The sequence below is a fragment of the Physeter macrocephalus genome, chromosome 14 (genome assembly GCF_002837175.3).
Source record: "Physeter macrocephalus isolate SW-GA chromosome 14, ASM283717v5, whole genome shotgun sequence".
In the NCBI taxonomy this organism is placed as follows: domain Eukaryota; kingdom Metazoa; phylum Chordata; class Mammalia; order Artiodactyla; family Physeteridae; genus Physeter; species Physeter macrocephalus.
The window spans coordinates 9,836,855-9,850,734 of record NC_041227.1 but is presented as its reverse complement, the minus strand read 5'-3'; the positions used below and the strand labels follow the sequence as shown (position 1 = coordinate 9,850,734).

General features: G+C 47.4%; 1 protein-coding gene across 1 annotated transcript in view; it reads right to left on the bottom strand.

The window, feature by feature from the left end:
• Window positions 1–13,323, bottom strand: part of ATP9A (ATPase phospholipid transporting 9A (putative)) — a 140,906-nt gene extending 127,583 nt beyond the window's left edge. The window contains exon 1 of the mRNA XM_024128332.3: window positions 13,194–13,323. Within this exon, the coding sequence (XP_023984100.1) occupies window positions 13,194–13,261 (68 nt within the window). The 5' untranslated portion in view covers window positions 13,262–13,323. The remainder of the gene's footprint in view (window positions 1–13,193) is intronic.
• Window positions 13,324–13,880: the final 557 nt, after the last annotated feature.

The following is a 13,880-nucleotide window of genomic DNA, read 5'->3' as shown; positions in this document are numbered from 1 at the left end:
CAAGGCAGCCAAAAAAAAAAAAAAAAAAAAAAAAAAAAAAAAAGTCCCGTGTGGGGCCCCAGAGCTGGGGAGGGCTCTGAGTGGGTCAGGTACCTCCAGGGCCACAGCAGCTGTCTCCGGCTTGACTGTACAGGGGCTGTTCTCTAACAAGCCCTGGTCCCCCAGGCCCCTAGTTCCATCACTGGGCACAAAACAGCCCAGTGCTGCTCAGGGGATATTAGTGACTGACAAAGGCTCAGCCCCAGTTAATGCAACAGCCTGGAAACACAAGAAATCTCAGTGATGCAGCAGGAAGCAGCTGGGAGGCAGTGAGGACTGAAAGGAGAGCATCTCCAGCCAAGTAGCAAATATGAGATCACCATAACCCAGGCCTGGGCCTCCCTCAACTTTCCCTTTGTGTGTCTTTGGCGTGCCTCTGCTTTGCAGGGCCAGCGTTCAGAATGAATACATTATTTATAAAGTGACAATAAGAATCAACTTGTAAAAATACAGGGCCCTGGTTATGTAAATTAAAGGTGTCTCCTCAAAGAAATAATATGTTGCCACTTAAAGTGTCATTTACAAAGCACATCATGATACCAAAAAAGCCTTACATTAAAATGCTGAATGAAAAAAAAAAGCAGGAAATAAAAACACATGTGCTACATGGTTATAATTCATCAAACAATGTACACACGGAAACAAGACAGGAAGAAAACAGCACATGCTAAAAGGTGTGTGTTAACTGTGGTTGCCTTTGAAGGGAAAGTTACACCAGTAACTCATTCATCAGTTTTCTCTGTTCTCCAATTTTTAATACACATGCACTCACTTTACAATTAAAAGAAAGTACATTTTATACTTTTTTACTGTTTCCCTTATGATGAAAACTACTCAAGAAGAGGGTGTCTGGTTGTAATGTATGCAGAAACAGAAATATAATGTTGTTCACATGAAACTTACATAATGCTACAACCCAATGTTACCGCAATTTAAAAATATCAAAAATAAGAAACGCAAAAAAAGAAAAGAAAAGGGGGCTTCCCTGGTGGCGCAGGGGTTGAGAGTCCGCCTGCCGATGCAGGGGACGCGGGTTCATGCTCCGGTCTGGGAGGATCCCACGTGCCACGGAGCGGCTGGGCCCGTGAGCCATGGCCGCTGGGCCCGCGCATCCGGAGACTGCGCTCCGCAACGAGAGAGGCCCGCATACCAGGGGAAAAAAAAAGAAAGGGAAAGAAAGACCAAGCTGCAGAATATACTGGGAGGAATCAAGGTAGAAACAAGGATTTGTGTTAGGACAGAGACTGCAATCTTTGAGCTAGTGTGAGCTATGGTGCAAAGTTATCCTGAGGCAAAATAAAATCAAAGGAAAAATAAAAAGAGAGTACTTGGTCAGAAAGGCAAGGCCACTGTGATGCGACCATTTTGCCACGTTTGGGTTCAGGGTTACCATGATGTGGCTATCCTATACGTTGGGCCCGTGAGCCATGGCCGCTGGGCCCGCGCATCCGGAGACTGCGCTCCGCAACGGGAGAGGCCCGCATACCAGGGGGAAAAAAAAAGAAAAGGAAAGAAAGACCAAGCTGCAGAATATACTGGGAGGAATCAAGGTAGAAACAAGGATTTGTGTTAGGACAGAGACTGCAATCTTTGAGCTAGTGTGAGCTATGGTGCAAAGTTATCCTGAGGCAAAATAAAATCAAAGGAAAAATAAAAAGAGAGTACTTGGTCAGAAAGGCAAGGCCACTGTGATGCGACCATTTTGCCACGTTTGGGTTCAGGGTTACCATGATGTGGCTATCCTATACGTCTAAAACTTGACTTCACAGCAAGAAAACGAAGCCTCTCTCAAATAAATATTTTTTAAAAATACACTTCTTGTGATACTACTATGCATCCCATGAGGATGGCTAAAATGAAAAATGACAAATACCAAGTGTGGACGAGGACGTGGAGCACCTGGCACTTTCCCGGGTGGAGAAGCACAAATTCGTACAATTTGGAAAACTATACAAATTCGTACAATTTGGAAAACTATCAATTTCTACTAAAGCTAAACACAAATATCCCCAAGGGCCCAACAAAGCCACATAATACATGTCCTCAAGATAAGCTCAACGAGGTCCACAGCAGCACCATTCATGAGACCTCAGGATGGAAACGTCCCACTTGTCCATCAGGAAGAGATGGGATAGAGGGGTCACGGAATACAGCTGGCCCTGGAACAACGTGGGTCTGAACTGCACCAGTCCACTTACTTATATGTGGATTTTTCTCAATAAATAAAGTACCTGTATTTTCATTTTACAGATTTTTTTTTTTAACATCTTTATTGGAGTATAACCATGACATTTTTTTTTTCTTAGATTCCATATATATGTGTTAGCATATGGTATTTGTTTTTCTCCTTCTTTACAGATCTTTAAATTAACTAAGTTTGGGGAAAAGTTTATGTTTGATTAGAGATCACAATATGTAAAATCAAAAGAACTAGGGTTTGAGTCCTTATTCTATTCGAACTGTTTGAGCTTCTGCTCTTGGGTGAGTCATTTATCAAGTCCTTTGTTGTGAGGCAAAGATATCAAGCAGTACCAGTACTTGGATTTTTGACTGGTTGGGGGTTGACACCCCTAACACCCTCCCTCATTGTTCAAGGATCAATGACTTATTCATACTCTGACTTCATATGGCCGACGGAAGTGAACAAACTACAATAAACATGCAACACGGTCAACCCTTATGAACAAAACATGGAGCAGGAGTTAACAGGCATGAGTGAGTACCTGCTACATGACTGCATTTACTTAAAGGTCAAAAACAGGCCCAGCCAACCTCTGTTAGAAGTCAGGATATAGATCAAGGCGGGGGAGGAAAGGAGGCAAGAGGAGGCTTCTGAGGTCATAGCCTGTTTATCTGCTGCCAGTTACAGGAGTGTGTTCACTTCATGAAAATTCATCAAGCTGTGCGTTTATGACTTGTGCACTTTCCTGTGTGTGTATATATATGTACGGGTGTGTATATATGCATAGTTTTTTAAGCAGCTTATTTAGGGAAAAAAACCCTGCGAGGTGGGACAAGTGGTGTTATCTGTTTACTACCCAGTCCTTTGATTTACCGGGACACAATTGCGTCATTCCTTGTATGAGAGCCTCTAATTGCCTTTAATCTGGAGAACAGAAAAAAGAGGGGAGAGGATGGGGGTGGTTCTCCAGTTTTAAAGTTTCTTTGCACTTTCATGGGGACTGACTGTATAAAAGCTAAAAAGTATTCAGATTCAAATCACTTCCTCTTACAGGGTGAGTACACACATTTTAGAAATAGATGTTCTGCACTCCCACCCCCATTAGCATGAAGGTCTCTCCTACAGAGAGAGTGAATTTAAAAAAATAAGGATCAATATGGAAACTAACTCTGAAAACAGATATTATGCTTCTGTTGGATTTACAATGATTGGGATAATTTGAAGTTTCCAGAATTTTCCTCTGTCACATCATTTCTGCTCTCTGCTTCTACCAGGAACAATGGAGTACACACGTATTTACCTCCAAGTCACTGAAGGCTCACAAACCCCCAATTCCTCTTCCCTCAACAAAAATCACTTCCTCTAAATGGCCATTACAAAAAAACTCAAATAGGAAAGGGCATAGAGACAGGTTGCAAAATACAATTTGCTGCAGAAATTCAAACTGAAATGAGCCTTTGAAAAAAACTGAAATGAGCTTTTAAGTTTTCCAAAACAAAACCGTTCTTCAGTTTGTCACCTGTAAAGTAGGGCTGTCAGGAGGATGAAATGGGATGATCCACGTAAAACTCTTAGACGAGCACTGGACACCTAATCAGCACACAACAGGGAGTAGCAACTATTATAATTCTCATCAAATTAATCTAGCACAATCCAAGTGACAAGAACTAACAAACCAACCATCAAAAGCACAACCTGAAATGTGACCACTGTAAACTCTTTAAGCAAAAGGAAACATCTGAGGACAGCACCTCCACCTTATGGAGCATGTGGCATGTGTTTTAGGTTGCAGGGGGGTGGGGGGTGGCACTCAGCTCTAGTGGACATGACTTGGCAACATGGAGAACTCTTTGCTTATGGAGAACTCTTGAGACCGGACTGTCTAAAGAAAAGCACTAAAGAACTCATCATCAGTTTAAAATAAAGGTTTACCAAAAACACCAAGAGATTCCTCACCTACCAAAATAACCACACGATGCTTCCTATATTAGCCTGCTCAGGCTGCCATAAGAAAATATCACAGGCCGGGGGGGCTTAAACAATGGAAATTTATTTTCTTATAGCTCTGGAGTCCGGAAACTCCAAGATCAAGGTGTCAGCAGATTTGTTACCTTCTGAGGCCTCTCTCCTTGACTTGCAGACAGCCACCTTCTCCCTGTGTCCTCATGGGCTTTCCTCTCACGCCTGGTATCTCTCTTCGTGTCCTAATGTCCTCTTCTTAGAACACCACTCAGATTAGTTAAGGGCTCACCGTAATGGCCTCGTTTTAATTTAATCATCTCTTTAAAGGCCCTGTCTCCAAATACAGTCACTTTCTAAGGTACTGGGTTAGGACCTCAACATGTAAATTTGGAGAGGGACATATGTCAGCCCATGACACTTCCCAGATGCTTTCTTCCAACAGCTCAAGACTTCCTTAGTTGCTAAATGAGAAGCTGAATTGAGTTAAGAACATGACCCAAACATGAATTTCTTGCCCAACAGGTTTTTCTTTTTTCATTCTTTCTTTTTTTTTTAAAGACAGGATGAGTCACCTTAAGGACAGTAAGGGGTATGGCTTTTCATAGAGTGTACGCATTCCACTCATCCAGGGGTCCCTAACGGCTGCCATTCCGCCCACTCCTACACCCCCACCCCCCGGGGGACACGGCAATGTCTGGAGACAGTTTTGGTTGTCACAACTGGGGGGAGGGTGCCACTGGCATCTAGGGGGTAGAGGCCAGAGATGCTGCCCAGCATCCTGCCGTGCACAGGACAGGCTCCCAAGCAGACGACTGTCAAACCGGAAACATCAATAGTGCTGAGGCTGAGGATCCCTGAGGTCTAAACTGGCCAAACCCTACCTCATCCTGCGTCACAGCAGATGGCCCAGCAAAGAGAGGGAGAGCCTACCAGGCCCCGTTCCCTCCATAGGCCTCTTCCTCCTCAGGGAGGGCAGCCAGCAGGCTCTTCCCTGGCACTGGGCAAATGCCACAGAGATCTAACTGGAAGAAGGCAATAGTCTCCAGCCCACCCAGCTTTCCAATTCACACAAGAAGCCTTTCTTTCCACGGGGCCCCTTCCAACTGTCCTCTCCCACAAACCTCTCAAACTTTAGACAATGATTAAAGCAACGTTAAGGTCCCAGATGAACTAGGTAAACTAACCATCGTTTAAAAATCATGTTTTTCATGGACAACTTGGCAAAATAAAAAGAATTTTTAAGTCTACAAATAACAAATGCCAAGAAGGTGTGGAGAAAAAGGAACCCTCCTACACTGTTGGTGGGAATGTAAGTTGGTGCAGCCACTATGGAGAACAGTATGGAGGTTCCTCAAAACACTAAAAATAGAGCTACCGTATGATCCAGCAATCCCACTCCCAGGCCATATATCCGGACAAAACCATAATTCGAAAAGATGCATGCACCCCAATGTTCACTGCAGCACTATTTACAATAGCCAAGACACGGAAGCAATCTAAACGCCCATCACAGATGAGCGGATAAAGAAGATGTGGTACATGTACACAAAGTTATTACTCAGCCGTAAGAAAAGAATGAAATAATGCCATTTGCAGCAACATGAATGGACCTAGAGATTATCATACCAAGTGAATAAGTTAGACAGAGAAAGACAAATATCCTATGACATTGCTTATACGTGGAACCTAAATGAACTTATCCATGAACCAGAAACAGACTCATAGACATAGAGGACAGACTTGTGGCTGCTCAGGGGTTGGTGGGATAGGAAGGGATGGAGTAAGAGTTTGGGATTAGCAGCTGCAAACTATTATGTATAGGATGGATAAACAACAAGGTCCTTCAGTAAAATAATTTTTTTAAAAAAAGAATTTTTAATCTATTAGCACAACCAGCTTATCCCTTTTCTTTCCCCTTTGTAACAATAACATTATATGTTTAGACCAACAGCATCATGTTATTAGCACAGGCCACCACTTCCTAAATGTCAGGCATGACGTGGGCACCTCTACAAACCTACCGAACTATTACTGACTTCATACTTTTAAATCAACTCTGTGTTTTTTTACTGAAATGTACTCTAAAAGAAAACTTCCTGTCACTACTACAAAGAGAATACAAGTATCACTTGGCACAAACAGAAGGAACTATAAACATATCTGCTAACCTTTCAATGTGTGGCCACAAGCCACCTAAAGTGATCTCTGGCGAAGCTTCCCACAGGCCAAGCTCTGAATACCTAAATCAATCTTTCAAAGTCACATAAATAAAAGACGCTAGCTTTAAAAACAATCAGCACCATTCTATCTCTTTAGGTAAAAGTCATCGAAAAATATGTTACGATGAGTCTTTTTCTTTCTAAGTTAAAGCAAAGTTTACAATGAGTCTTTCTCTTTCTAAATTAAACCAAAGTCCACTCACTCTTAGAAGGGAAGCTCAAGGCAATTCATGTCCATTCCCCAAGGTGGCCATCAAGTCTGGCCAGCCCTAGTTAATGACTTTCATAACGTGCATCTGGGTAGAGATATTAAAAGAAACTTCTGTTCTGAGAAGTAACAGCCCAAAGTCCAAAGACGGATCATTTGACACCCCGCCTCCTCCTTTCTACCTGTTGCATGGGCGGCCGAGGTCAAGGTCAAATGGCCACCCTGCTTCCTTAGGGACTGGCACCCAGGTGGCTCACTGGCCTTCCTCAGGGAAGCCCGGGCAAGAGTGGCACCTGTATCCACGCTCTACCCTTCAGCATCTCCACCTGGGTTTGCAATTTCACATCTGGTGTCACTGCCTGTGCCTGGCATGGGCAGGGAGCACCTGGTCCGGGTTTCGTCAGCACAGGGGAGGGCCCACGGCAGGGATTCTGTAACAGGAAGTGGATGGCATAAGTGCAGCTGGGCTGGCAGAGGACGCACAGAGCGCTTCCTGATGGGCTGCTACCAATGCCTGCTCTGACTGTTCTCATCCAAGGGAGCAGAGAGCTGTTAATGCAACTCTCCACTCCATCACAGAGAGGGGAAGGGCTGGGGTCTATGGATTTCATTCACCAGCACAATCCCCCTATATGCTCCCCCCAACACACCCCACCCCCCAATATTAATACCTAATATTAGGTAATGGGACTGCACACCTAATACCACGTGCACTGTGCCAACAGAAAGACGCTGAAAACACACGCACCCGTACATACAGCCCATCCTTCTGATTTGTGATATTTGTTTTTGCCCATTCACCTACTGCCTAAAATTCGTAACCTCAAAAATCAATGCTCACAGCGCTCTCGTGGTCATTCACAGACATGCTCAGAGGGGGAAGGAATTCCAAGTCACCCACACACATTCCCAGCTGAGGCTGAACGGGGCGAGGATCTGCCTTCTCGTCTCCGTCTCATACTGTACACAAGTGTCCTCTTCATGGCCTGTTCAGTGCCATGTGTCCTGCATTTCTGTGCTTTTTGTTATCTATTTCCCTGTTTAAAATGGTCCCAGCACTGTCAGCGTTCCTAAGAGCAAGAAGCCTGTGATGTGCCTCATGGAGAAAAATACATGTGTTACATATAAGCTTCCTTCAAGGCACGAGTTGCAGTGCTGTTAGTCATGAGCTCAATGTTAATGAATCAACAATATATTTAAACACCATGTCTTTCAACAGAAATATACCTAACACAAGGTTCTCTATGGATCAGCTGACTGAAATGCTGTAACCCGAGGCTCGCAGGAACCTAACCCTATATTTCCCCCTAGGAGCTGTGGTTCACTGTTTGCTAATCAGTGCTGGCAGGGACTTCACAGAACAGAACTACTGCAAGTAATGAGAATCAACTGTACTGTATACCTAATACTACCCTCCATGATGTCAACAGAGACAGGCATTTTAACATCACAAATCAGAAGTGACAGCGTCAATAAAAAGTTCAGAACTTCCCACTGAATAAACACATCTGTAAAAAGAACTCCCTACGCGGGCACTGTTCTTAGTCCACCATCAACAGTGAATTCACGTCACTGATGCACCCTCGTCCTGGCATGGCACAAGCACCTCTGCAAAGGAGCACATGGCCTACAGCAGCCCTGCCACTACAGATTTAGTCATTTGAGGTCTGAGAGAGCTTCTGGCAGAGTCAAGTCCTCTGTGGCCATTTTCTGGCCACAGTTCTTACTCAACCAGACTCTCTACAAAGTTCTAGAAAGAACAGGAGATCGTGTTACCCAGTGCAAGAGTCCGCATGAGGCTCGGTCCCCCTTCCAGGCTGTGCAAAGAACAATTTCTGATGTTCTCTGAGGGCTCGCATCTACTCTGCATATATTGTGCCCGACCACATGGGCTCTTACTATGTCGCCACTTTACGGAAGAGGAAACTGAGGCACAGGAGGGAAAAGACAGTGCTCTGGGACTTCTCTGGTGGCACAGTGGTTAAGAATCCGCCTGCCAATGCAGGAGACACGGGTTCGAGCCCTGGTCCGGGAAGATCCCACATGCCGCGGAGCAACTAAGTCCATGCGCCACAACTACTGAGCCTGCGCTCTAGAGCCCACGAGCCACAACTACTGAAGCCTGCATGCCGCAACTACTGAAGCCTGCATGCCTAGAGCCCGTGCTCCCCAACAAGAGAAGCCACAGCAATGAGAAGCCCACGCACCACAACGAAGAGTAGCCCCCGCTCACCGAAACCAGAGAAAGCCCGCACACAGCAACTAAGACCCAACGCAACCAAAAAAAAAAAAATAATAACAACTCACAGTAGACAAGAGAAATAAAAGCATATGTCTAGGGCTTCCCTGGTGGCGCAGTGGTTGACAGTCCACCTGCTGATGCAGGGGACACGGGTTCGTGCCCCGGTCCGGGAGGATCCCACATGCCGCGGAGCAGCTGGGCCCATGAGCCATGGCCGCTGAGCCTGCACGTCCGGAGCCTGTGCTCCACAACGGGAGAGGCTGCAGCAGTGAGAGGCCCACGCAAAAAAAAAAAAAAAAAAAAAAAAAAAAAAAAAAAAAAAAGCATATGTCTACACAAAGACTTGAATGTTCTTAGCACTGTTATTTACAATAGCCAAATACTGGAAATAATCCAAATGTCCATCTTGGTGAACAGATAAAATATGGTATATCTACACAATGGAATTCTATCAAGCAATAAAAAGGAACTTTAAAGCCATTGTGCTAACAGAAAAGCAGCAGACTCACAGACATGGAGAACAAAACTAGCTGTTACCAGTGGGGGGCAGGGGGTGCTAAATAGGGGCTGGGGAGCAAAAGGTACAGACTGCCGGGTGTGAAATGAGCTCAGGGATGTACTGTACAACACAGGGAATATAACCAACATTTTGTAATAACTGTAAATGGAAAGTAACCTTTAAAAATTGTATAAAAAAATTAAAAATTAAAATTTAAAAAAATATGCTAAGTGAAAAAAGACAGATACAAAGACAACATATTTTATGATTCCATTTATATGAAATTTCCAGAAAGGGCAAACCTATGAAAACAGAAAGCAGATCAGTGACAGCCTGGCATGAACTGCAAACAGGCACGAGGGAACTTTTGGGACTGATGGAAATGTTCAAAAACTGGATTGTGGGGATGGCTGCACAAACTCTATAAATCTACTTTAAAAAAAATCAGTGAGTTGTACAGTAACAGTGGATGTATTTTATGTGATGTAAATTATACTTCAATAGTTATTTATAAAAAAAAGCTGAAATAGACTCTGTACCTAAACAGTCAGCTCTTTCTTAACCCAGTTCATATCCAAAACTTCCTAATGCCCCAAGTCCAAATACATCAAAAATCAAAGCATCCTTGTCCAATTTGGCCACAAAACCCCGAATTATTACTAAGAGAAGGCAAAGTCTCAGTTCTGCCAGAGCTGCTTTCGACAATATCTATCACACCAGGGCATCTACATACCTGGATGGAATAGTTTATGTAGTTAATCATTTCCTGGATTTGATCAGGAAGGAGCAATGAGGTCAATAATATTTCTTTACTTGCTATCATCAAAGGTCCTTCCTCTCAAAGGAGGGTTCTGGAGATCCCCCAAAGCAAACCTTACACAAAGACCTAATTATTACTATCCGTCCTAGTAAAGACCCAGGATGTACTAAGCACTTAGTGTTCCAAACTTAACATGGATTAAGTCTCAAAACAATCCTAGGAGGTATACATAATTACTGTTACTCCCACTTTACAGATGAAAAAATGAGACCCAGAAAGGTAATTTCCCCAAGTCACACGGCTAGTGAGTGGCAAAACCCAGGCTTGCACCCAGCTCTCCAATCCTACGCCCATGCTCCTAACCAATCTCTTGTGTATCACCAAGAGGAGAACTTCATTTAGCCAGAAGGAAAGCACATGATGTCAGAAAAATGATTTCCAGCAATGTGAGGCAAATGCCTTGTGTCCTAACAAAACCACTGTAATAGTTCTCTCAACATCAGGATGTGGTAACTTCTCAAGAGAGAAAAGAGCTCTGGGTCTACGGGATTCGTCCAGCAAATAAATTGCATGTCTTGGCAACATATGCTGAGTGACCCCAGCATTAATTATACTCTGTCTCCTGGGACCTGTGGCACCTACGTTTTTGGTTTTTTAACCACAAAATCCCCCAACCATCCTACAGCTTTGAGCCATTAGGTAAAAAGAGTTGATCCACCTCCTAGCACTGAGTATCCCTATGACCTCCAAAAAATTATTTAGCATCACTGAACCTTAGTTTCCCTGTCTATAAAATGAAGAAACTAACTCCAAAAATTCACACAGTTCTTATGAGGATTTAAACACAGCCATTTATCTCAAGTGCCCAGCAAAGAGTCTGACCCATCAAAAATATATTTCTTATTCCTTTACCTCCCCCCGTGCCGGCCCCACGCCTTAAACTACAGGAAGCCTTTCCATCTCTCTGTGCTTCCAAAAGTGTTTCCCAACACCAAGACCCCCAACTTGACAAGGCTACTCCGAAAAATGCAGATTAAATACTAGAACATATACACAAATACCTGGAATTCCAGATACATGATTTGAATTTGAATCCATGTCACTGTTTAGGAAAACAATTAGTTCCAAAGTGGCAAATTCTAAAGGAGTGATCTTCCAAGCCAATAACAAACAGAAATCTTTTTTTTTTTTTTTCCAACTGTCAGCACCGCTCCCTCTGGGCCCCTGTATCAACGGTGCATATTTCTATCATGGTAATCATCACTTTTAAATAATTATTTGCATTTTTCTCTCATGCTGAATGAGAGGTTCTCAACTATGCCGGCGCATTAAAATCATCAGGGGAGCTTATAGCCACGTCCCACCCCAGACTCTTATTTCAAAGGTCTAAAATGGGGCAGAGATGGTAACTGTTTAAGCTGCCCAGGTGATTCCAATGCAGGGTCAGGAGGCCCGCACCTGTGGTCAGGGCTTGTTTAATTCGTATATGCAGCCCAGTCACCTGACACAGCCCCCCACACACACAGTAGGCATTTTATAATTGTTTTTGGCACAAATTAATAACTAGAGGACCTTCGAGTCCACTGATATTAATTCATTAAAACACTTACCGAGAAAAAAAACATTTGCTGAGGGTGTATATTACATCAGGCACGATGCCAGGCCTAAGGCTCAAGTTAATTGTCATCGTTCTTTAGCCTTGAGTGGTCAGGATTACAGCGCGCGCCAACAGTGAAGGAAGGGGTGGCGGGCTGTCGGTCTCTGAGGTCAGAGCCTGAGCGCAATCTGCATTTTGCAGCATCCAGCAGTCCTCGACCTCGCTGGGCTCGCTTCCTCCTCTGTATTCTATCAATGGGGCCTCCTCACCGGGAGATTTAAGGAAGACTTTAAGAAGACAGGGACAAAGACCTCACAAAATGGCAGCTGGCATCATTCTTTTTTCTTAATTCGACGGACACCTGGTGAAGCCAGCCTACTTGTTCACCCTCCTCACCCCCTCCATCAAGTAACTGACGCCGCAAAGAGCGGCCGCCACAGGGAAAGGCCCAGACAGAACAGGACGCCAAAGGGAAGGGCGGGTCCGAGAGGCCCGGCCCCGCCCAGCTGCGGTTCTCAGCCTTCACCCGACAACAGCCTCACCTGGGCAGCCTCGGAAAATGCACATTTCCAGGTCCCACCCCACAAGAACTGATCGGCGGGTCTGGGCGGGGCCTGGGAATCTGCATTTTAACCAGCTCCCCTCAACCTTCCCCCCAGCTAACTCTGTCGCAGGCGATGCCACAGACCCTTAAAACCTCAACAGGTCATTGCCCTCCTCCGAATAGGAAGACGGCAGGGCGCAAAACATCCGCCCGTCCTCTCTCTCCAAGTGAGGGAAACCCTCACCAGGCTGCCCAGGAGCCTGCCAATGCGGGAAGGCACAGCAGGTGGCAACCCCTACGCCTGCCAGGGGCGCTCCTTCTCTCAAAATGTGGGGAACCGTGGAGGGGGGGCGGGGGTCTGCTGTCGACCAGTAGGAGCCCTTCTCGTCCTCCTGCGGCTACTAGTTCGGGTCCAGCCAGGGCCGGGATGGGAAGGCGGCCATCTGGGGGCTGGGATCCGGAGGCACTGATGGGGACCCCCCCGGCGGGTCTGCGGAGGTAGCCATGCCTCCCCCGACAAATAAACTGAGCATATCCGGGCTTCCGAGGACGCCACGCGCAGAGCAAGGTTTGATCCTGACCGTATCGGAATTACAACGAGAAGGAGTAATCAGGAAACAAAACGGTTAAGAGGCAAGGCTGATCCCAATTCCACGCGCGTGTAAACAGCGCTGGGCAGGCCCGGCTTCTCGGGGTTTCGAAAGGAAGGTGGGCATCGGTGCGAGGCAGCCGGACGCTTGGGCCCAAAAGGGACGCGATCGCGCCGGGGTCCGGGCGAGGGCTGGAGCTGAGCCGAATAACCTCCCCGCCCGCCGGCCTCCCAGGCCCGGCCGGCGGCTCATGGCGCCGGCCAACCTGTCAGGCCCGGCCCGCCCCGCCCGAGCGCCAGGCTCCGGCCGCGCGCGGACAAAGGAGGGCGGCCAGCCCCGGGTCCCGCTCACCCGCCGCGGGGCCTGCTGTCCATCCGCTTCTTCTGGCGCACCGGCTGCAGCGGGATGTTGTCCGTCATGTCGCCCGCGCCGCCCGCCTTGGCCGCCGTGCCCCCCGCGCCGCCTGGGCCGCCGCCCGGTCCGGCCTCCGCGCCACCGCCCGCCGGCGCCGCGCCGCCCCGGGGGAGGAGGCGGCGGCAGCGGGCGGGACGGGCCCGCAGCGAGGGAGCGAGCTCGCGAGCGCCGGGCCACGCGCGGAGCCGCCCGCGCGGCCCGACCGACGGACACGGGCGCACCATGGGCCCGAGCTACGCGCCGCGCCCGCTCGCCCCGCACCGCGCCTGCCACGGGGGGCGGCAGGCTGTGTCCGCGCCGCCGCCGCCGCAGTGTCCCCGCCCCCGGCCCGCGCCGCGCGCCCCCCACGCGCGCCCACCCGGCCACGCGCCCCCGCCCACGCCCCGCCGTGCGCGCGCGCGCCCGGTCCCCGCCCCCAGCCGACACCACTTTCACGCGCACACACCGCCACGCTCCCTCGGCCTCCGTCCTCTCACGTGCTCACTCTTGCACGTTCACACGCGACCCGCGCGCACACACACACGCACACTCATTCTCACCTGCTTACTCCGCACCAGCATCAGACAATCACACACGTACACCTGCACGCACACACCCTGCTACACTCACGCCCATGAGTCACCT